At 48.6% G+C, this 21,816-nt stretch overlaps 6 protein-coding genes across 6 annotated transcripts; 4 read left to right on the top strand and 2 right to left on the bottom strand.

Annotated features, from left to right (window-relative positions):
• Window positions 1-660: 660 nt before the first annotated feature.
• TRV_00740 (uncharacterized protein) lies at window positions 661-4,361 on the top strand (the record flags this gene model as incomplete). Its single annotated transcript, XM_003025036.1, has 3 exons — window positions 661-730; window positions 788-921; window positions 1,029-4,361. The coding sequence occupies 3 exons, from the start codon at window positions 661-663 to the stop codon at window positions 4,359-4,361; spliced, it is 3,537 nt and encodes a 1,178-aa protein (XP_003025082.1).
• A 1,393-nt stretch (window positions 4,362-5,754) lies between these two features.
• TRV_00739 (uncharacterized protein) lies at window positions 5,755-6,906 on the top strand (the record flags this gene model as incomplete). Its single annotated transcript, XM_003025035.1, has 2 exons — window positions 5,755-6,346; window positions 6,500-6,906. The coding sequence occupies 2 exons, from the start codon at window positions 5,755-5,757 to the stop codon at window positions 6,904-6,906; spliced, it is 999 nt and encodes a 332-aa protein (XP_003025081.1).
• A 1,376-nt stretch (window positions 6,907-8,282) lies between these two features.
• Window positions 8,283-8,833, top strand: TRV_00738 (uncharacterized protein; the record flags this gene model as incomplete). Its single annotated transcript, XM_003025034.1, has 2 exons — window positions 8,283-8,662; window positions 8,716-8,833. 2 exons carry the CDS (start codon window positions 8,283-8,285, stop codon window positions 8,831-8,833), a joined length of 498 nt encoding a protein of 165 aa, XP_003025080.1.
• A 938-nt stretch (window positions 8,834-9,771) lies between these two features.
• Window positions 9,772-10,260, bottom strand: TRV_00737 (uncharacterized protein; the record flags this gene model as incomplete). The annotated part of the gene is made up of 1 exon (XM_003025033.1): window positions 9,772-10,260. One exon carries the CDS (start codon window positions 10,258-10,260, stop codon window positions 9,772-9,774), a length of 489 nt encoding a protein of 162 aa, XP_003025079.1.
• Window positions 10,261-11,233: 973 nt separating this feature from the next.
• TRV_00736 (uncharacterized protein) lies at window positions 11,234-17,642 on the bottom strand (the record flags this gene model as incomplete). The annotated part of the gene is made up of 10 exons (XM_003025032.1): window positions 11,234-12,568; window positions 12,619-12,906; window positions 12,962-13,168; window positions 13,224-13,479; window positions 13,535-13,906; window positions 13,960-14,509; window positions 14,567-14,675; window positions 14,733-15,830; window positions 15,897-17,507; window positions 17,622-17,642. 10 exons carry the CDS (start codon window positions 17,640-17,642, stop codon window positions 11,234-11,236), a joined length of 5,847 nt encoding a protein of 1,948 aa, XP_003025078.1.
• Window positions 17,643-18,878: 1,236 nt separating this feature from the next.
• Window positions 18,879-21,202, top strand: TRV_00735 (uncharacterized protein; the record flags this gene model as incomplete). The annotated part of the gene is made up of 4 exons (XM_003025031.1): window positions 18,879-19,482; window positions 19,553-20,145; window positions 20,210-20,340; window positions 20,533-21,202. The coding sequence occupies 4 exons, from the start codon at window positions 18,879-18,881 to the stop codon at window positions 21,200-21,202; spliced, it is 1,998 nt and encodes a 665-aa protein (XP_003025077.1).
• Between the last annotated feature and the right edge of the window lie 614 nt (window positions 21,203-21,816).

Here is a 21,816-nt window from a genome sequence, read left to right as displayed (position 1 = left end):
CGAAAAAATAACCACAACGAGCGAAATACCAGCGACGACCGCAACAACGACCACCGGCCGACCATCATCGCCCTCCGGCCGCCGTCAACTGCCGTCTGTCGCCTCGTTTTCTTCTCGCGCCTTCGCCAGCGACGTCAGATGCGACTTCATTACGACTTCGCGTTGCTGCTGGCGCTGCTCAACCCGCGGTTCCTTATCACGATAACCACGGATTCGCAGCGTCGCTGACGACACTGCAAAAGCGCCGCCGCCGCCGCCCCCCAGCCGCCGCCAGCAGCTCAGAGATATTATCCCCCTCCTCGTCCTCGTCCTCTCCATCTTCTCTTCTCTTCTCCTCCTCACCCTCTTTCGCTTCACCTCACCACCTTCGTTTCGACAAGTCCTTCGCTTCAACCGCTTCGCTATCGTCTGAAACAACTGCTAAACGTCGTTCGTTCTTCTTTCAAAGAAAAAAAAAAAAAAAAAACCAACAAAAAAAACCAGCCCAATAGAACGCTTTTTGACTGCTCTCTGCTCGAGGGAGCAGTCGCTCTCAGCCTTCATCAGGCTCTTTTTTGCGAGATTCTATTGATATTATAAGACCGCGTTTCTTACGCTACTTCTACGTCTTCTCTTGCTTCTGCAACTGGTTTTTTCTCTGCTCTTCGCAGATCTTTCATAATGGGAAACGTTCAGTCCCATTGCAAGTCCTCCATTCCTTCTGCCCTCTACCTGAGGGATCAAAGAAAATGTAAGCTATCTTTGTCTCTCTAATGGCTACGGTTACTAACTGGGCTTATCCTTATAGTCAGCATCTCCTCTCTGGTTGTCACCAACCGGAGTGGAGCTGTTCTCTTGGTGATCTCACCAAATGGCTACCCAGCATCGCAGATATCTGCTAAGAGAGATGCTGGTGATAACACCCCTATTGAATTCATTCAGGTGCGTTTGTTAGCACTCTGGTTCCGGACTCTGGCATGCGCCGCACGCAACTATGGCTGCGTTCCCTTATCAAAGAACTGCACTGATACCATGATATCTACATCTAGGACCCTGATCCTCCCTTCAACCCACTCAACAACAGCCAGGGCCCGTCCTTCATCTTGCGGCTAACCAACGAGGACGAGCTCCACTTCTGCTTTACTTTCGTCATTCGACAAGAAAAGGGCACAGCCGCCCCCAAGCCAACCACTGTCAATGGCGTCTCTAGTGCCCTCCCATCGGGCATCGACAACACGGTCAAGAGTCTCACTTTTGCATACGCTGCAAATGCAAAGGACCTTGACAATCTGGTCACGCATGAATTTCACGCGGACCCGAATATCCAAAACAACAACGAAAACGTTCGCCACATTGGCACCTTCAACACTGGAGGGTCGCCATCGGTGCAATTCGACTGGTCGTGGAAATGGAAGCCACCAGTCAAAATTGAAGAGAAATGCGGCGGATGGCGCAATTGCTGCAGTTTTCTCGACTACGACGAGAGGTCCAACAGATTGAACACCCTGGCCTGGTTCCAATACTGGGTTCAAGGACCCCCCAGACCCTCAACAAGCCCAAGTTTCGAGTCGACCGGTTTTGAGCTCGCGGTGCCACAGCGCAACCGACAGGTCTCATCCCACTCGAACGTCTCTAGAACAAGTGACCCAAATGAGTCAAACGACGAACTTGCCCCCGCGGCACCCACTGTCGAATACCAGGATTGCTTTCGGAGATTCACAGCGCACAACAGCAACAATGCCGTCCAAAACGTGCAACCATCCACCAGTGCGCTGGGAGGTCCCAAGGTGGATGTCACCTGTCACCATCCTGGCGAGGATATGTGCGCGGTCGACGACGGTCCCCTATTCCGGGCCACCATGAAATCCCTCGAACAAAAGACTGGAAATCTACGCACGAGAATGAAGAAGCTGCTCAAAAAGGCCGAAGTAGCTTACCACGCTCGTATTAGTTGCCATGATGCAATTTACAACTTTATCAAAACTCTCGGAGATACTGCAAAGGCCAACGCGCCAGCTATACAGCCTGCGCTTGACCATTACTTTAACCGTGCGGGGCGTGAGCTCCTCGCAGCCGAACGACTAGACGCCGAATACATGCATGAATTCGTCGTCAAACCTCTATCGCGATTTTACCACGTTGACATGAAGCAAGCCGATGCCAAGAAGAAAGAATTCGATGACGAGAGTAGAGACTACTACGCATACGCTAGCAAATACCTCGGTCAACGACAAGATTCCCTCAAGGAAAAGAAACGAGTCGAGAGTGACTCAAAATACCAAATGAAAAGACGCAAATTCGAACTAAGCCGATTCGACTATTCCTCTTTCATGCAGGATTTAACTGGCGGAAAACGTGAACAGGAGTTGCTCGCCAGCCTCACCCAATTTGCCGTTTGTCAGGCAAATGCCCATATCTCAACTTCACGGGGGGTCGAAGCCTTCCTACCTCATCTTGATGCTCTCGTCGATGAAGTCAACAAGGTCGATAAAGAGTTTAAAACTCAACGTACCGAACGCGAAGAAAAGCGAAGACTTCTCGAGAATAGCAGCAAGAAATACATCGAACCCGACACAGCCCAAAACCCCGGCCCATCTCCACCTACTCCAGGTGGCAACAGCACTACAAATAACAACGCGACCTCCTACACGTCCGATTCCGACCTTGGCCATGCAGATGGCACTAACTCGACTTTTCGTGGCTATTCTGGCAATACTTCGGGGCGATCGAATTCACCCAACGGAGGAGCGACGGTTCCTACCGGCTCCAACACCGGGCCTGTCTCTTCCACACAAAACCGTTTCAAAGGGTTTCGTGACTTGGAAGAGCGCGATAGCACTAGTAAGGCGGCCACAGAGGGCGCAAACGGACAGCAAAAGAAGGAGGGGTTGTTGTGGGCTTTATCACGCCCTGGGTCGCATATGGACCCGAAAGGGATCAACAAACAAGCGTGGCACAAGTATGTCTCTTTCTCCCCTTTTTTTAACGTTCCTATCTTTAGGATTTCTAACGCCATTGATAGATTCTGGATCGTGCTCGACCAAGGCAAGCTTTCAGAATACAGCAACTGGAAGCAAAAGCTGGACTTGCACATGGATCCGATCGATTTGCGAATGGCCTCTGTACGTGAAGCGCGCAATGCGGAAAGACGTTTCTGCTTTGAGGTTATCACGCCACAGTTCAAGCGAATCTACCAAGCCACTTCTGAGCAGGACATGGGAAACTGGATCACAGCCATCAACAACGCCCTACAGAGCGCTGTAGAAGGACGAGTCTCCACCCCACGTACCAAACAAACTACACCAAAGGAAAAATTATCTGGACGCACAATAGGATCCGCCCTGACTGGCAAATCCGTGTCTCCATCTAACTCAAACAACATGGGACGTCGAACAACGGTTGGCGCACGGCCCGGCTACATGAGAAGTGGCAGCCATGGCTACGATGACGATCCCGCCAAATTACTTCAAACCATACGCGCAGCTGATGAAGGCAACACCTGGTGTGCCGATTGCTGCTCAACATCAAAGGTTGAATGGGTTTCCATCAACCTCGGCATAGTCCTCTGCATTGAATGCAGCGGAATCCATCGATCCCTCGGAACACACATCTCCAAAGTCCGATCTCTCACACTCGACATTCACTCCTTCTCCAACGACATTGTGGAAATCCTACTCCAAGTAGGTAACCGAATCAGCAACATGGTCTGGGAAGCACAGCTATCCCCAGGCGTCAAGCCCGGTCCAACAGCGACCAGAGAGCAACGCCTAAAATTCATCACCGCAAAATATAGCGAGCGTGCCTTCGTTCGTGTAGTCTCACCCGAATCACCTGAATACAACTCTCCTGTCGAAACACTCTTCAACGCCATCGAAATGAACGACATCCAAGGTGTACTCTATGCCATTGCCTTAGGAGTCAATGTTAATGCTATTGATACCAACCGCAAAACCAACGCTCTGACTGCTGCCTTGGATTCAGCAGATCCAGCACCAGCTATTTCTCCTCCAGCGAGCCCTAGCTTGGGCCGCCAAAGACCATTTATCCCGAGCCGTTCTTCCAGTGCTAGCGCCATAGCTAAGCCATTCCCTATTGCCGAACTCCTTGTCCAGAACGGAGCCATCATGCCATCAAAATTGCCAACTTCTCCCCTCTCTGAATCCGCGCAGCTTTATCTCACCCAACGAAACGTTCGATCCTCTCGTCTTGACGGTGGGGGTAGTAGCACCGGGGATACCCTGAGTGCTCTACCTACTATCCGCGGACTTGAAGGTAACGGTTCGTCCATGCCGGCGGTCGACAGCAAAGAACGAGAGAGACTTCACAAGCGAGGCAGTGCCGGAGCTCGATTTGCAGGAAAGGTGTCGGCGTTTACACCATAACTGAAATTGCCCTTTGCCTTTCTCTTCTCTTTATCTTTATCTTTTCTTTTCCAGATCAATAACTTCATGGGATGCCTGATTGATGATTATGCTGTTTATACCAGAAATGACGGTGCTTTTTGTTCTTTTTTGTGTGGTGTTTGACTAAACTGTCATTCTATATTGTTACCCTTTTCCTTATCCTAACTTTTTGTTCAATTCACCTGTATAAATTAGTTACCAATAATATATATTCTTACCCTTCATCATTCCTTTCTTCTCCTTAATCTGTAAGGTGTGTCTGTGCTGGGCGTTATCTCTTAAGCGTAAGGTCTTCTACTCTCCTTCACCATATCACTAGTCCAGCGGCCCTCGAAAAGGAAATATCCACTCTATCTAGCCTGGGAACTAGGGAATCTAAGCAACCGCCCTTACCTATCAAGATACTTCTTCTGATATGCCTTAAGGGCCGTTGTTCGCTGTGCAGCTTACCTAATGACGTAATGAACAGTCACGTGGCGGACCTGTAACCGGATCATCGGTAATCCGCCATAGCGGTCGTTAGTCAGCAAAGCTTAGTCATGGAAATCCGGGGTAAATTACCGCTAGCGATGTATGAAATGGGGTGTATCGGCCTGGCCCTTCACACGCTAAACGGGTGCGTATCAGCGGTATCGTAAGGTAACCGTAATTAGCATGTGACTGAAGAGTAAACTCCCAACGCTGATTGGCTGGAGAGTGGCGTGGTCTTTGTGGGGGCTGGCTGACATAAGCGAACCTCTCTGTTTCTTTATCTTCCTCCTCGACCTCCTTTCTCTCGACCTCGACTTCATCTCTCGTTTCTCACTCAGTGACGGGCGTTGCAGACGACGTTGCAGCCTGGAATTCACCGCGATAACCGTGTGGTTTGGAGTAGCCGCTAGTTGCGAAGTGATCAGGCACCTCTGCTTGCCACCCGAAGCTCCCCACAGTTCCGTTCCAGCTCCTACCAGTGAACGGGCACCTTGGGACCTCCCCCCCTCACTCCCTCTCGCCTCTCTTCTTCCATTGGAGAGAGATATCATTGACTCATTTTCCCTTTACTCCGCTCACTCACTGCTTGACGACGACTGTGGTCTACCTCATAACCCCATACTCTGTGCTCCATCGCTTGAGGTTCGCTTGAGTGCCTGGTTGAAGATCTGCAGATCCACGTCATCTTGAACGACAAACCGGCTGTTTGATACAAGAACGGCCTTCGAGAACACAGAACCGGATTCTTCGCTGTTCTCACTGCTTCAAACCGCCGTTTTCTGCGATTTCAACTACTGGTTGATATCGTAACGAATCCGCCGTTTTTCAACGGCTGTTCAACAGTTCTACTTGAAACGCTAACGTACACCGCTTCTCAACCATACTACAAACGCCCACCATCATGTCGAACGGCGCTCATATGTCAAACTCACCCCCTACTACACCCATTGCACCTCGAGGCCGTCGTGCCTCGATCACAGAGATGTTTGCTCGGCCCGGGAACGCTGCACCCCCACCATTGAACACCAATACCTCGAGTACTACCGCCCCTCTCTTTACTGCAGCGGCATCAAACGCTCAACAACAACCACATCGTCGGCGAATGTCGATCACCACGCTTGGACTATCTGGTTCCCCCACTAACCAGTCTGCTCCCTTTGGACAGACTGCGGCGACAGCCACGCCGACGGCAGCAGCTGGAACCACGGTACCTCCTCCCAATGGCCGACGCCGACGAGGAAGTGTTTCCAGCTCGATTCTCTCGAGTTCTCCAACACGGGACCAGGCAGTTGTCGAGGAAGAGGACGAAGAAGACACACCGATGCCAACATCTCCACCCCCATTTGCAAGACGGGTATCCTTCAGCTTCCGGGACCGGGCCGCCAGTTTAAATGGTATATATCAATCCCTTTCCATTCCGGATAAGCACTCAATTCCCTCATTCAAACAACTCATTATCACCCCTAGCATTTATTGCAGGGGTGGTAGCCTTGGTAGGAGCCTTTTTCGTCAACTGAGCACCAGCCGCGTTTTGATACCACAAAAGTCATAGCGGCGATTTTCTGAAAGATTTATCTCAATACCCCGCATACTTTAACATTTTATCCGAGAAGAAAGTCTATATGCTAACATGACTCTACCAACAGGCGAAGGCTTCAACTGGCCAGAAGCTCTTCGATCCAGAGCAGAGCGAGCTCCGTCCCTGGCCGGAAGCTTCTCCATGCATCAGCAGCAGCAAGGGCAGGGGCATGGGCAGGGGCAGCAACACCCGTCCTCTGTCTCTGGCTCTTCGACGTCCAACACTTCCCCTTCCTCGTCCCCATCGCTCTCATCTTCCTTCTCATCGGCCTCGTTTCCAGGCAAACATCACCGATCGGCTTCCGTTGCTACTATGGAGGCGTACAAGCCGCCACCAAAGGAGCTACTAGAGCGTCACCCCTCTTCCCCTCCACCACCTTCGCAGCAGCAGAAGCCTCCGCAGCAGCAGCCCAAGCCACGACCCAAGCCGGATTACTTCCAGGAGAAGATCTTGCGTGCCGATTTCATGGATTGACTATAGCTGAGTAGGACCTTCTTACCGATTTTATATTCTCTTCTCTTCTCTTCTCCTTTCTTTTCTTTTTTTTTCTTTTCTCACATCTAGCCACCATATCTCAAGGAACCGTGTTTATTTCTCATATTTCTCATGTGTTATTTGGAATGATGGGAGTTTGTCAGGCATGGAAGCAGATCGGTCATCGAATCAGATATCAACAAGTAAGGCGGTGGTGGGATATTCGAATATTGGTACCGGAGTGAAGTTGAACTCTTCCTCTCTATTTTTTCTTTTTCCTTTTATGTTTACCTCCTTTTCTTTGGCGTCCTTTTTCTATGCTGCATACGCACCGACTATACGGCTGGAACATCTTACCGTGTAAACCTATGCCCCTATCATCACACCTCTTTGGCCTTCTTATCAGCATGTCTATTTCTTATATTTGAAGCAAGCCTTGCAAGCAAGCTCTGGACTCAGTTTTTTCTTTCTGGTGTGAATATTAGTTATCTAGTTAGCTGGCTATCAACACGAACAACATCACTGAACCAGTCGTCGAAACATCTTGTCCTAGTAGTTATAAGACCCTCTTAGCAATACCAAAAATATAAAGAATATACAAGTAAAAAACCTTCCACCTGATTCGAACCAGGGGCAAAAAGCGAAGTTGGACTAAGGTCCATTATCTCAATTACTCAAGGTAATCGTATGTATGTTAGATGGCCTCTTCGCTGGTAAAAAGCACCGTTGAATGCACTGAAAAGGGCGGTGTCCAAAGAAGGAAGGCTGACTAAGCATGCGGCTCAACATGTAGATCTCTTTACTCTGGTCCGGTATAACCTGCCTGATGGGGAAGGTGTTTATATGCAGGTGTTGATACAACCACCAGAACAATCATGTTCCAAGTGGTGGTGGTGACTACCTAGCGATGCTGCTGCTTTATGTGTATGCTAACATGTAAAGTGCGCATGTTAGCAATATTGAGTCGCCGCAAGCATGTTGGTCTCACCCTACTAACTTCTCTTTCATTCAATGATGTTTCGGGCATAGCAGATGTGGTCAAGAAGTAAATTCCCGGCGCGAAGAGATTGCCTACAATTGGGCGAACTCGGCACCTTCCACTGCCCGTCTGATGTAAAATGGGGGCCATTCTGTTCCATAACTACATCGTAACATCTTCATCATTGGATAAGGTGGCCCGATTTGCATAGCCAGTGTTTAAGCGCCAGTATCTAAAAAAACATTGCGGCGTATACCAACTCCATACCAGCCAATGAGCGAATCTCAACACCTTGTCACCAGCATTCCCCCCTGGTCTGTTGGTTACGGCAAGTCCAAGGCAACAGAAAAACAAACATCGCTCGGGCTTAGAAGTTCAGGAACTGTTCTTATGGGCGATGAAGGATAGCCTCACGTTGGAATATAAATACCCCCTTCTCTCCCTCTTTGACTCATTCTTATTCCATACCTTTTGTCACAATAGCAAGCAAATCACATCCTATTCTACTTTGATATCAAGCATATACCAAATACCGAACGCCCTACAATTCCACTCCGTCACGATGTCTGGCCAAGTCATCGGTCGAGCCTACAACTATGTCACTAAAAAGTTCATGAACATTGTGCTCGCAAGCCGTGGACCCGGATGGGTACGCGCCGTGGACATTGTCCCAGACACTTTGAAGGCCGAGATGGCGAACAGAGTTAAGCAAGAGAGTGAATCCGGAAAACTCTTTGGGCCTCAACAGCTGGGGGTTATTGATGAGATCGAAATTCAGTAGGTAATCTCGATCTACAATGTATATTCCATTTACTAATTAATTACATTAGAGAAGTATTCCATCCCAGTCCTGAGGATCCCGTCGAACATATTACCGTGAACGGAAATGGAAACGGCGAACATGTTACCAGGAAACACATTGCTAGGGACCCCGCCAAACAGAAATAAAATAACCTTGAACAGAGGATATACTGCCACAACGCTAACGTGTTCCTTGGATAAACTACTGGCGAGTTTTGAGGGGGGGTAGGAGTAGTAGCTGGGTTTGATGATAATTAGGAAGCAATTTTGGTTTAATCTGGAGTCTGCTGTACTAGTTATAAGTTTACCTTTCAATGCCTTTGCTGAATTGGTTGTTCTATTCAATAGAGCATAAGTTTAAGTACATCTTGTAGAGATATCGGGCAATAATTTTACTACTTGTCTGGAACTAACTCTAAGTTTATTGGTTGACTAGTTAACTAATAGTTAGCCAACTTGGATATTAAAAAGTCATACTCAAAAAAGTGCTTTGTACATTGTTTCTCCTATCTAATGCTTCACACATGAGGCTTTAATTAGAAGTATTTAGCCAGTCGCCCAGCGGTGGTTTAGCAGCTGATCAGCTGTCCAACGCTTAGCAGGATCAATTTGCAGCATTCGAGTAGCGAAATCAATCTCTACTTCGGATCCGTTACGTGATGCTAGGAAAGATGCCAATGAGGGTGTTTTGGTCCGAGCCACAAGCGAGTCGACAAGTTCAAGGTCATCAGCACAATCTGATTTAAGGAAAGCGTCAGGCCATGGATTGTTGAGACCAAAAAGGCGTTTCATTTTAGTCAAGTACATTATTTTGCGCCGGAATTCATCGATATCAGGGCTTTTTAGATCGAGGAGCAGAGCTTGAAACCGTATTCTGACAAACTGCATGATATGAGTTAGAATATACCAATCGCAATATTAGCCCTTTAACATGCTTACCAAAAGACCCAGATTCCAAATATCTGCAGATGGTCCCCAGGGAAGCCCAAGCCAAACTTCAGGAGAACGCACTGCGAGAGGTTGAATAGGAAAGTTATCTGGAGCTTCAAAAACTAATTGAATCGTTAGTCGTTACTATTAAAGTTTCAGTCATTGTAGAATTGTAAAATACCATTCTCGAAATCAGCTAGTTTAACTTCCATATTGGGAGTCCCTACTTTGGAAAGTAGAATGTTCCTGGGCTCGATGTCTTGAAATAAAACAACGTTAGCGAACTGCTTTACTAATAGAAAACTGAAAAGACGTGTTATACCAGTATGGACGTAGTTTCTTGTGTGTATCACATTCAAGGCGTGAAGAAGAGAAGTAATCATTTCTTTGAAAGGCGGTTCTTGTCGGCGTTTCCACATGTCAGGCAGTGAATCATCCATATGCTCCAAAACTAGGAAAGGGGGCCCATTGTGTTCATCTGCCGGCGTATCAACGAGGGCCCTGATATAAGGAGAACGGAATCTTAGTAGGTTCTCCTTTTCACGATTTAACAGGCAGTCATCCTCTACTTCTTTTCGGAACTTAACGATCACTCTAGTAATAGTTAAGGCATATATTAGCTGAATGGCTTCAAATTGGGGCATAAATTAAACTTGCCTTCGGCCGTCATAAGATTTTGCAGTCCAGACGTGACTGACGGCTGGAGAAACACAAGATTCAAGAGTGTAGCGCCCTAGATGGCCAACAAATGATTGGGAAGCTCTCAAACACATTATACTTGCATATCTGGCTGATGAGAAGCCCAAGTTCTGAAGAGAAATATTAAGTAGTTGAGATCTGGATACCACCGACCAGGTAACCAAGGTTCCACCTGGGGAATTCGGGAGTTCGTCGGCCCGGCCCAACCTCACCTTAGGTACCTAGGTACCTAAGGTACCTGTACCTCAGGTACCTAACCTCCCTATTGGATAGTTTTGCAATTGGATGGAATGGGTCCATCCATCAAGTTATATGGACCTGAGATGTGGCCCATCCTGTCCAGCCCTCTAGCAACTGGTACCTAGGTACGACGGACGAGGGCGACTCTAGAAAGGCTCGTTCGACAGTTGGCTAGTTATAACTAGCACGCTAATCACAAAGAACAGGAGATATAAACCCCTGAACCGGAATTATAGTTAACTACGTACTAAAGGTCCGAGAGAAAGGCGGACGGGCAAAAATGAAGTAGACAGACGAAGGTTCGAACGAGCGGCAAAAAGCGAAGCCACAGCGCTGTCCACACACAATGCGTGGCCAATACGCTCCGGGAAGACTGCTATGTAGGTCATTTGGCCTCTTCGCTGTTAGGCTCGGAGTGTGACGGCGTACATAGCGTCCCCGAAAGGCTCTCGGGGCTACGGAATTGGTCGTCGCAGGTGGAAACATCAGTGGATACCATTTGACCACTTGGGGATTGATCGTGGTAATGACTCAAAGATGCGAATGCTATGAAATAAAATATTCTATATTAAATATCAAATAAAGTCTATCAAGCTGCCCAAATGGCAGAAAGCTGAAGATATAGAACAAAGGATAGTAGAACTGGAAACAGACTGGTTATGCCAAGCGGGATGGCAATCAATAGGGGATGTTGTTCGTCATGAGTTGGAACTGATCATAGCCCTTGGTCGACATGCTGGCGTAACTCTTCCTGATGAGCTCTCTCATATATTGCGCTGCCTCTTGTTCACTCTTCTCTAGGACAAATCGGTCGCGGAAGTTGGTCAGCGTATGGGGCGTGAAGCATGGAAGACCGCTGTCCAGCATGAGGGTTACGATGTTTGAAAGCTTCATCGTATAAGGTCTTGAAGCAAGGAAAGCTTTAACCACAAGTGATTCAAACCAACGGTATGATTGAGAGTTGTTGTACGATGCGGAGTGAGAGGTGGATGTAGTGGCTGTAGAAGCTGTGGCTGAGGCAGCCGTTGACGAAGACGGATGGTATCCCCCCATGACAGCAATCATCTCCGTGGTCAGTTTGAACGGAGCACGCTCGAACCGCACACCGCCAGGTGCAATATCAAAGCAGAACCCAAAGTCGATGTGGATGATATGGCCTGCGTCATCAATCATAATGTTGCCGTTATGTCGGTCTTTGAACTGCAGCAAGTATGAAATGACTGAATATGCAGCCATGCTTTTCACAAAGTTGCTTCGGGCTTCTTGGAATTTGATTGACTGCTCCCCTCCGTACTTCGATACGAAGTAGTCGTACAGACCGTTGACAGCTTCACGGCCGAGCATGTCTCGAGATATCGAGTTGGGTAAGACATCGATCACGCCGCATCCAGGGGCGGTGGCCACAACACGGTACGGGAAGACAAAGACGTCCAATCCAACGCTGGCGAATATTTCACGGAAAGCAGCAATCATTTGAAGCGCGAGGACGTCTTGACGGCAGTCGTCTCCGACCTTGAATATGGCAGACTGCCATACCTCATATGTCCCCGCCTGAGACGCAGCTAGGCTCTCACGTTTGCTTTGTACAGTGGATTCTTTAACCTGGGACAGCTGCAAATTCGCTTCCTCATGGTCAGCCTCTTCGGCGGGAGTAACAGCGTTGCTGCCTTCTTCGATATTCCTCGTCTTCTTGATTCGGAACGTTGCCATGTAAGGCGCCTTTGCGTGACTCTGCAAGGGCTTTCCGGACTTTCGATCGATGCCGACAACAACCCCATCTGGGTTACTTGGCAGGTACACGCCAACCTCAACCTTGATCTTTCGCAGCTCCTCTGTGATCTTCTCTTTCTTCTCTTGTTTGGTACGTTTGATGTATGGCCGTAGTTTGCCTGAAATACCGGTGATCTCGTTGAAGAATGCGAATTCTCTTTCATAGAATTCTTTGTCTTCGTCCGTGAAGCTAGCAATAACAGGGTCCATGAATCGATCCAGTACCGGTTTGAGTGGATCAGGCTATTTGTTCGTTAGCTTTGGATATCCATAACACTGTTTGAGGTACTTACAATCTGAGAGTCTTCATCCTTGTAGGCGTTCGCCTTCATATTCCAGATGACTTGGTGGGCGAACATCTGGGACAGCTGGGCTGTATTTGAAAGGTAGCGTTCTATATACCCCAGTGCATCATAGCGAAGAGCCTGCACGAGCTGTGGAACATAGAAAAGGCCAACATCGACGGGGAAGCTCTCGAGGGATCGAAGGGCATATTGCAAAATAAACGGATGGTTTCCATACGCTGGCAACAGATAAGTGACAGCTGAGATTGGATCGATCGGCTCCCAATAGAGGAGGTACTGAATTACCGTTAGGAAGTGTGCACACACCTGGGGAGGGGAAGTTCGAATTTACCTTGAGCTGGAATGAGACATCCTCCGGAAGAGCTGACCCAAGTAGAATTTCCAAAGCGTTTGGTTCCTTAAGTGCCTTTTCAGGGAAGTTAAGTAGAAGCCATCGGATATCAGTTCGCAGTTTAGCGGATGGGAACCGTGATCCTAGCTGGAGTGCTAAGCTTGGGTTTTCATTCCATGCCAATCGAAGAAGTCCCGCGACAGTCTCCTAAAGCAAATAATTAGCAATTGGCTAATCTGAGGTGGTAAAGTAAGGAGCTTACCTCAGTAACGGTCTTGTTACCAGTTCCATAGAAGAAGTATGATTTCTTTTCTAGGTCGAGTGGAGAAAGCCAGACTTTAAGTCGAGAGCGTTCATTTCCAATCAGAATGAGGAGTAGATCGTGCTTTGCTTGCAGTGATTTATGTGACTTTGAGTCCACTACCTCTTTCCAAGATACCGTCTCCAACATAGACTCTATATCGTGGAGGACCTGATCTTCAGCTTTGAGCTGCAAGCGATTTCCTCCAAACGACCACCTAGAAATATTTAGTTAGTATCGCCCTAGGAAGTGAGATTAAAATAATAACTTACCTTGGAGAGTGGCTGAACCAGCTCAGTGCAGCAGAGAGAATTTGATCTTTCAGTTTCCAGGAACTAACGTTACTCTGCCCAGAGAATGAATGGAGCACCTTGAGACTAAAAAGGATGATGTGGAAGTGAATCTCGCGAGCTAGTGGGTGGCCTGTAGAATCTCTCAAGGCAATCAATGTCTCGCTGACCAGGCGTCTGAACACCTGCTGGGTATTCAAGCTGCCCAGCCTGCTTGCGCTGAAATGGCTTTCTAGGAACTGCAAAGCCAGGAAATGAGGAGATATGATGTTCTGAGCCTTCTTATGACGCCGGACGATCGCTTCTTTATCCGACGGGGACGATTCAAGCTTATTCATAAAAGGATTTTTATGTCTAAGAAATGTTAGTCAGGGAAGGATTCAAGAAACTGAGAGAAGACAGCTTACTTGAAGTTCGGATCGAAGATTCCTTGCTTGCGACGAATAGTACGTTCCCATGCCTGCGCTACTTCTACCAATATTCTGGATTCCATAGATGGTTTTTCATTGATAACTCCTAGCCACAGAGCAATTCCCATCCTGATGGACTCTTTCGTAAATATCTGGAAGGGGATGCTGACTAGGTAAGCGATAATTGTCGCATGGCTATCATCCGTATTACACAAGAGAGCAGCGGCGCGGCGAAGAATGTGTCGAGGAAGGTCCAGCGAGATATGCTTCTCTGTTCTAATTTGATGCTCGAGGGCTGCGAGAGCTTCCTGCACAGTGTCAGGGTAATCAGTCACCCGGGCGGTGGTGCTTTGACCTATTGAAGATGTTAGAAGGTTGATACCAGAGCCCAAATAAAATAAATAAATACCATAAGATATCGCTAGAGGAGACTTTCCTCTGCGAGCTGGGGCAGCTTCAGAGTATCGGTACTCTTGTCGAGTAGTATACTGAGAAATGAAGTCGGAAGCAACATTGAGAACAGTGCCGCCTGGGTTATCAATCGATCCTATTGGCCGTTAATGAAAGCTCAGAGTATAAATGATTGATATAAGAACTTATATACCTAATCGTTGGTCGGCAAAGGGGATTGCTGATCCCATCTCAAGCGCTAGCGAACGGCCCATGTTTATGTTGCCATACACGCCATCATCATCGTAATCAGAAAGGTACGTCTATGAGAGAAAACATATTAGCAAAATTTGTTGCGTCGCTTGGGGTTTATATCTCACCTGCAGTAGCCCCTTGATATCTAAAGGTGCGATGTTCATAACATTTGAGATCCAAGTGCGTGCTGAGTTATGAAGATTCTTCAAGGTGCGCCTCCTGAAATCATAATTGTCTGATAAAACAACCTGGACCGTCCGCCTGCTTGACGTGAAAGTAGAGTTCCATGCAAACTCATCCATTTCCTCGTCCATGCACGATGACCAGAGCAATGTAATTAAGTCAAGCAGAGTAAACAATGAGAGCTTCTGGCAAAGGGCTGACGGGCATTGCATGATTATCTTATTTGCAGCCAATGTAGCAGTTTGTTGGACTTGGACGATACGATGGCAACAAGCAGTAAAAGTATCAGCTAGCTGTTTGGCGATATAAGGGGCCGAGAATTTCACGGATGTGCTTCGGAGAGTTTTCTCAAGGTAGACGGTCACAACTTTGTCCGCAATTGCTCTCATGCAATTGCCCATTTCCGAGGCACCCAAGGTCGGATCGAGGAAGTAAGTGAACACTTTGGTGCAATCTCCAGAGTTAGCACGGAGAGTTTCTATGAGTAGCGTTGCATTGAGGAAGAGTGCCTTGGGGTAGTTCAGGCGTCGGATATCATGTTCTTGTGCCGGCAGCTCGGCAGTTAGGTTCTTTTTCTTTTCAACGGTTGTCTGAGGGCTCTGGCCACGCCTTAGAATTGTATTCAACTCAATGTCACTCTCGAGCAGTTCAGCGCGGTTCTCGGAGACAAGCGGAGGAGAGTGTTCGGCGAGGATACGTAGCTGTTCGTAGTTCGCCTTTCCAAGCTCTGAGTGAAGTGATATATCATGGGCTGCAATGTTGAACCACGCATCCCGGAGCATGTCTGTGATATCATCATTGTCACACACTCCAGAGGCTAATTGATCTAGACGACCTGCCCTAGCTAGTAGTATAGCAAGGGGTTTCAATATTGGGGCAATTTGTTTAGCAGTTGCCTCAAGATCCTCTGGATGGACCTTTTCACGTTCGACAGCAGCTCCCTGGTTAACTAGGCTCTCAAGGAGGAACACAAGATAGATCTTGAACACTTCACTGTTTCGGTCGAGATTTGCTGCAAGGTAATTCCTTGCTTTGTGTATCTATTGATATATTAGAAATCCATAAAATAAAGTTAAACAGCTAGATGAAAGGAGCTTGGTACATACCGCTTCCAGCATGAGGTTATTCCCCTGAGCAACAGTATCTCGCAGTAGACGAGAGTAGAACTTCAGCAAGAGACGGAACTCCGCAGGCTCACTCTTCAATGAAAGAGCCGCAGTCTCCTGGATGATGTATGCATCGACTACGACATTCGCCTTGCCAATCTTCTGCACCAGAATAGACTGTGCAAGGGCGACGATCTTGCTATCTTCACTATAAGTGGCGATTGTTACAATGGCATGTACCACATTTCTAGCTGTGACGGAGGTATCACCCTCTCCATCAATAGCAAGGGATAAGAAGCTCTCATTCGTGGGGGGAGCACGAGTCTCTATCGAATGAGAATAGCCAGTGCCTGACTCGGCAGTTAGAGCAGTGGCAGCCTTGTCAGCTGCCGACCCAGAGCTAAGGACGTTTCCGAGAGAATATAGGGTGCCTATGACGGTATCTTGAGAAAGAAGCCGGAGGTTCTGGGCCAAACATTGGGCAGCCAGTGCGACAACAGGGCTGCTTTGGCCATTTTGGACAATGAAGCGAAGAAGAGAGCGGGTTAGCCCGTTTGCACTGCCTCGGGATAGCCTTGCTAGAATTACAGCAGCCTTAAGAACAACAGTAGCTAGGTCCTTGTTCATCATTTGGTCTGGATCTGAAATGGTATTGTCTAGGGATGTGAAGAGCAGGTCTAGATCCACAGAATCCTGGTCAACCATGATGCAGTTGATAGAGCACATTATTGACAAAGCCTTGACCAAGAATGCAAGGCGTTGTTGCCAAGTGGAGCTAACTTGTAGGTAATCCGACCCTTCTTCGAGGAGATTGATCTGGTCACCCGCGATTTCTGTGGCGTATTTTACCAGACTCATCATCCCGCGGTCTGAAGCTTTAGCTACATAGCTACTGTCTGCATATCGGGAGAGAAGGGTATCATCTGGCAGCGGTGGGGTTTTATCATTTTCAACAGGAGATGTGCAGGACTTTAGAAAGCCCATGAAAGCCTGTTGTAGCAGCATGGAGCCAAGGGGCCGTCCGTCAGCCGCATACTGGCGGGTGTACCGTCTCCAGTCGTGTAGCAGAGGATCTGGAGAGCGAGAGTTCCGTATGCCGGAAGAGATGGTCTCCACAGCTACCAGGAACCTCTCTGATAGAATGATGTGTAACTGCTTTACAATAGCAAGGCGATCCAGTGGTGCCCAAAAATGGGGGAACTCGGACGAGGCCCGGAGAAATCCCACTAGCGATACCATTAGAGTAGTCACATCCGTAGATTCATGGCTCTCGACCTGTATCCCTGTCCCATCTGCATCAAAAACGGCCGGCAGGCGGTCTGTTGCCTGGTGACAATTTTCCAAGTACTCGTCAATGGCTTCGTGGACGTCATCCTGCAGCGACTTGTGCCTAGAGCCCAATGAAAGCAGCGCCGTAACAACATCATGGGTCAGGGTTTCCCACGGCGAGGGTTTGTAAATATGTAGGAAGGGAGACGAATGGATGCGGAGTGTATGGAGCGTAGGTAGGTACCCAGCCAGCAGAGAGACGAGTTTTGCAGCATGGTCACCACGCTGAACAGAGCCAGCTGCCTTGCACAGAGCAAGCAGGACGTCAAGTTCTCGAACCCCCTATCTTCCTAATTAGCCACTTTCCCACGCAGACGCCATTGAAGGAGGGGGGAGTGTAGGTATGAGGCAGTAAAGGGGGCAGTACACTCGAGGCGCAGCGAGCCTGGGAGCCACCGGGAGCCGCCTTAGAGCCATTACAGGCACTTATGAGCCTCTCGACGTCTGAATTGCCCTGATCACCGTCCTGCCCGGGGTGTTTTGTGGCTAGTATCGCAAGTTTCTCGAGCGCCGCACGCCGGATATACGACGGTGAATGATGCCTGAAGCTCTCCCCCGGCGGTTAGTTAGCAACGTCTGCGCCCAACGTAGCACCAACACAGGGCGAGAACACCTACATATCCGGTCAACCAGCCTCGCCGTCATCCAGGAGGCCTTTTCTTTTTTGTGGTTCCAGGGATGCAGCGAGCGTGCAGTCGTGGGTTTTGGGGGTGGTGGTGAAGTGTATCAGAAGTGCTCTGCCTGCTGGAGATGCGAGCCGCTGAGCGGATCAACCCGCCAAGCCGAGTGTTTAGTGACGCCGGGGCAGAGAAACGACTGGACAGCAAGACGGCAAAGCGAGATGCATTTGATACACTCGATACGGGGGGGGAAGGGGAGCACAGCCAGGGTTACGAACTCGTTGACTTGCTCCGAACAAGCCACTCTTCCTCTACCGGGTTTTCTTTTGCGCCTCTGGGCCTGTCTCTGTCTCCCGGCGTGTTGGGTGCGTGAAACCCGCTAACTTACATGCACGCCAGCATTGAAAAACAGTCTGCGCGAGAAAAGCCTCGATATCGACTTTTACGCCTTAGGCTAGTTATGATACGGAAATGTTTTTACAAGATGGCTGGATATTCGCATCCAAGCAGGAGTTGCAAGTAAAGAAGTCAAAAAAATAAATAAAGGATAAAAAACTGCGGGATGCGGCTCTAACGGGCGGCCAACCTTATATAAAGAGCGACTTCGCATGTTTCGAAAGAAAAAAAAAAGGTCGAGCAAGAAGATCGCTCAGCCTGGCCTGCCATTGACTCTAAGCGCCGTCGTTCTCTTGCTTGGGGGCTTGCTGCAGCTTGGCCTGGGCTTGTCCGGCCTGGAACTGAGAGAGCCGAAAGATATTTATTTCGTCTCCGCACACCTAGTGAACTAACTACCTCGGCGGCTGTCTCATAGTTGGGATATAGTACGGGGTAGCAGGTACACTCACGCTGGCCTCGCCTCCTCGGCTGCTTCTACCACCTTCGATAGCGGCACTGTTAGACCTTACTACCACGGCAGAGTGTGTTCGAACCTGATTTTGCCTGCCATCAACTTGGGGTTGAGGCGTTGTGAGGCCATTGGCAGTCCATCCGGGGTATTCGTCACTACCGTCAACTTCTTCACATCGGACCAAACATGCCTCCACAGAGGGAGAGAAGCAATCTGAAGAGAGAAAGGGTAAGATACGGACACGTTATAGCCATTGGTTTCTCAGGGGGAAAAAAAAATATCTTCAGGCTGCTGCTAACTCCTTTGCCAAACTTGCAGGGCAACGCAATTCCGGATCATGAATCAAAGAAGCCACGGAGATCTCCTCGAATCTCATCTCAATTGCAGCAGGATGCCGGATATCTACCTTCTCCCCTAGTCAATGAGGTAATTTCAGAAGAAAAGCGTGAAGTTGCTACAGTTTCTCCCCCAGAAGGCCGCCGAAAGGAGGCGCCTCGAGGTCAATCGCCAGACGAGTCTTCATGTCCCACCCAGGGTTTCTCTCAGTATCCCCCAATCCAATCCATTGACGATGTGGAAGATGAGGCGGCCCAGGGCATATGGGGATATCTTACTCCGCTAGATAACAATTTTGGAGGCCAATTGGTTCTGAAGAAGCGGGACAGCACAAATACTACACCGGTAATTGGAGCGGCATCAGACATATCAACGCCGGAAAGCACCACCTCGAAGCGTGGAACTAGAGAGATAAACCGCGCTGGATATCTTATAGGCCGGCACGCAGAGTGCGGTATGTTTTACCCATCGCATACTCCCCGCCGTGTAGTGACGATCCAATTGCTAATCATCTGGTACTGTAGATTTCAGGATCAAGCTCCCCACGATATCCAACCGCCATTGTCTGATATTCCACGAAAACAGGGGAGGAGACTTTGTTGCAATTGTAGAAGATCTCTCTATCAATGGCACTTTCATCAACGACGCCATCATCGGCAGGAACAAACGCCGGGAGCTCGAAAATGGCGACGAGATTACCATCTTGCAAGAATCCAGATTCATCTTCAACTACCCGCGGAGTCGGAACACAAGCAAGTTCCGACAGCAGTATAAGCTCTTCGACATGCTGGGCAGGGGACACTTTGCCTCGGTTTATCTATGCGCTGAACGTTCTACTGGGGTGAAGTATGCCGTCAAACATTTCGAGAAACGCCCCGGCGCTGTTCAGAGGCTAGACCGCGAGGCACTACAGCAAGAGATTTCGATGTTGATGAGTGTCAACCATCCGAATATGCTGTGTCTAAAAGATACTTTTGACGAGAGTGACGGTGTTTACCTGATTCTTGAACTTGCGCCAGAGGGTGAACTGTTCAACTGGATCATTAGGCATCAGAAACTCAGCGAGGATGAGACACGAAAAGTGTTCATTCAGCTTTTTGAAGGCTTGAAATACCTGGTATGTCGTTCGCTTTTCGTTCAACCATACTTGTGACTATGTATATGGCTAACGGCTATCGTAGCATGAGCGAAATATCATTCACCGTGACATAAAGCCAGAGAACATTCTGGTTGTTGATAAAGATCTTACCGTAAAATTAGCAGACTTCGGCCTCGCAAAGATTGTCGGTGAACACTCCTTCACCACCACGCTGTAAGTTCACCATCTTTTGCCGTCCAAATTGGGGTCAATTTTACTAAGAGATCATAAACCTAGATGTGGAACACCTGGCTGTAAGTTTCCCTATTGTTCTGTTAACCCTGGTGTATTAATTCAGCAAAATTGCATCTAACAATTCTTATCAGATGTTGCTCCTGAGATACTGGCAGAAAACGCTGTGGCCAGGATGTACACCCGGGCCGTCGACATCTGGTCACTCGGAGTGGTGCTCTACATCTGCCTGTGCGGATTCCCTCCTTTTTCAGATGAGCTGTACCACCCAAGAGAGTACCCATACACTCAGAAAGAGCAGATCCAGCTCGGATACTTCAAGTATCCTTCCCCGTACTGGGACTCAATCGACTATAACGCCATGGACCTTATTGACTCTATGATTGAAGTCGACGTGAAGGAGCGTTTGAAAGTTGATGAATGTCTCGAGCACCCATGGATCACTGGCATCGACCCCGATGAGCCTAGGGTCGCAGACAGCACCGATGACCTAGCCGGGGCTATCGGGGGCCTCAGGGTGTCAAAAGAACGTAGACCAACTATGGTCCGCAGGCTGCTGAGTGACATACATGAAGTCACGGTTAAGCAAGTGGTGAAGACAAAGGAAGACGACCCTTCCTCCCAGAACATAACTATATACCAGAATCACCCCGTGCCTCAAGCCCAGGAACCCAAACCGGCTGGCAATCGGAATTCAAAGGAGTTCATGGAACTCGGTGGAAGTGGAGACCAGGTGTTATTCGATGAGCAGTCTGACGATTCACTGGAGCTTGAGAGTGAGGCACGGAAGCCGGTTGTCCATCAGGACGACGCAGACAAGACTCCACGAGGAAGCAAGAGGTAGCAGAAGCCCATCCGTCTCGGGATGATACCACTAGCCACCACCCTGCTATTCCGGACTTTTGTTTTCAACTCTCTTTTTTTTCATACCTTTTCCGTTTATATTGTGGTTTTTTCTTAATTTTTTTTTCTTTGACTATACCCCCTGGTTGAAAGGTGAAAGGGGGCCAACTAACCGAAAAGCAAAACTGGCTTGGTCACTGCCTTGGAGACGACGGCGATTCTCGTGTTTAAGGATTCCATTTTGTGCGATATAACTAATGGGTACAATAGCGTCCACTGGGCAATGTAATTACAGTCTCTTCTCACTCATCGGACAATAATAATAACAATAATGGCTTTGATATTGAAAGCCGTTAATAGCTTAAGCTGCCATGACTAAGCCGGCCGGCCTCCCTGAAGCCGCGATGGCCTGATGCGCCCACCGTCAGGTCGCTCTCAGGCAGCAGAGAATCCGCGAACAAGGTGACGCCCTGCAGGAACACCTGTCCAAGGCCGTCTCCGCCTGTCGCGTGCTCAAAATGTAATCATCTCGACGGCCGTTGGCCTGCGCACCGCAAGGGAGAAAAGGGGGGTGGGAGGAGCTGCGGTAATTTTGGTATTGGAGATACAGCCGTA

The sequence above is a fragment of the Trichophyton verrucosum genome, assembly GCF_000151505.1.
Source record: "Trichophyton verrucosum HKI 0517 chromosome Unknown contig00080_128.r1.exp, whole genome shotgun sequence".
Classification (NCBI taxonomy): Eukaryota; Fungi; Ascomycota; class Eurotiomycetes; order Onygenales; family Arthrodermataceae; genus Trichophyton; species Trichophyton verrucosum.
This window is presented reverse-complemented; position numbering and strand designations above follow the sequence as displayed.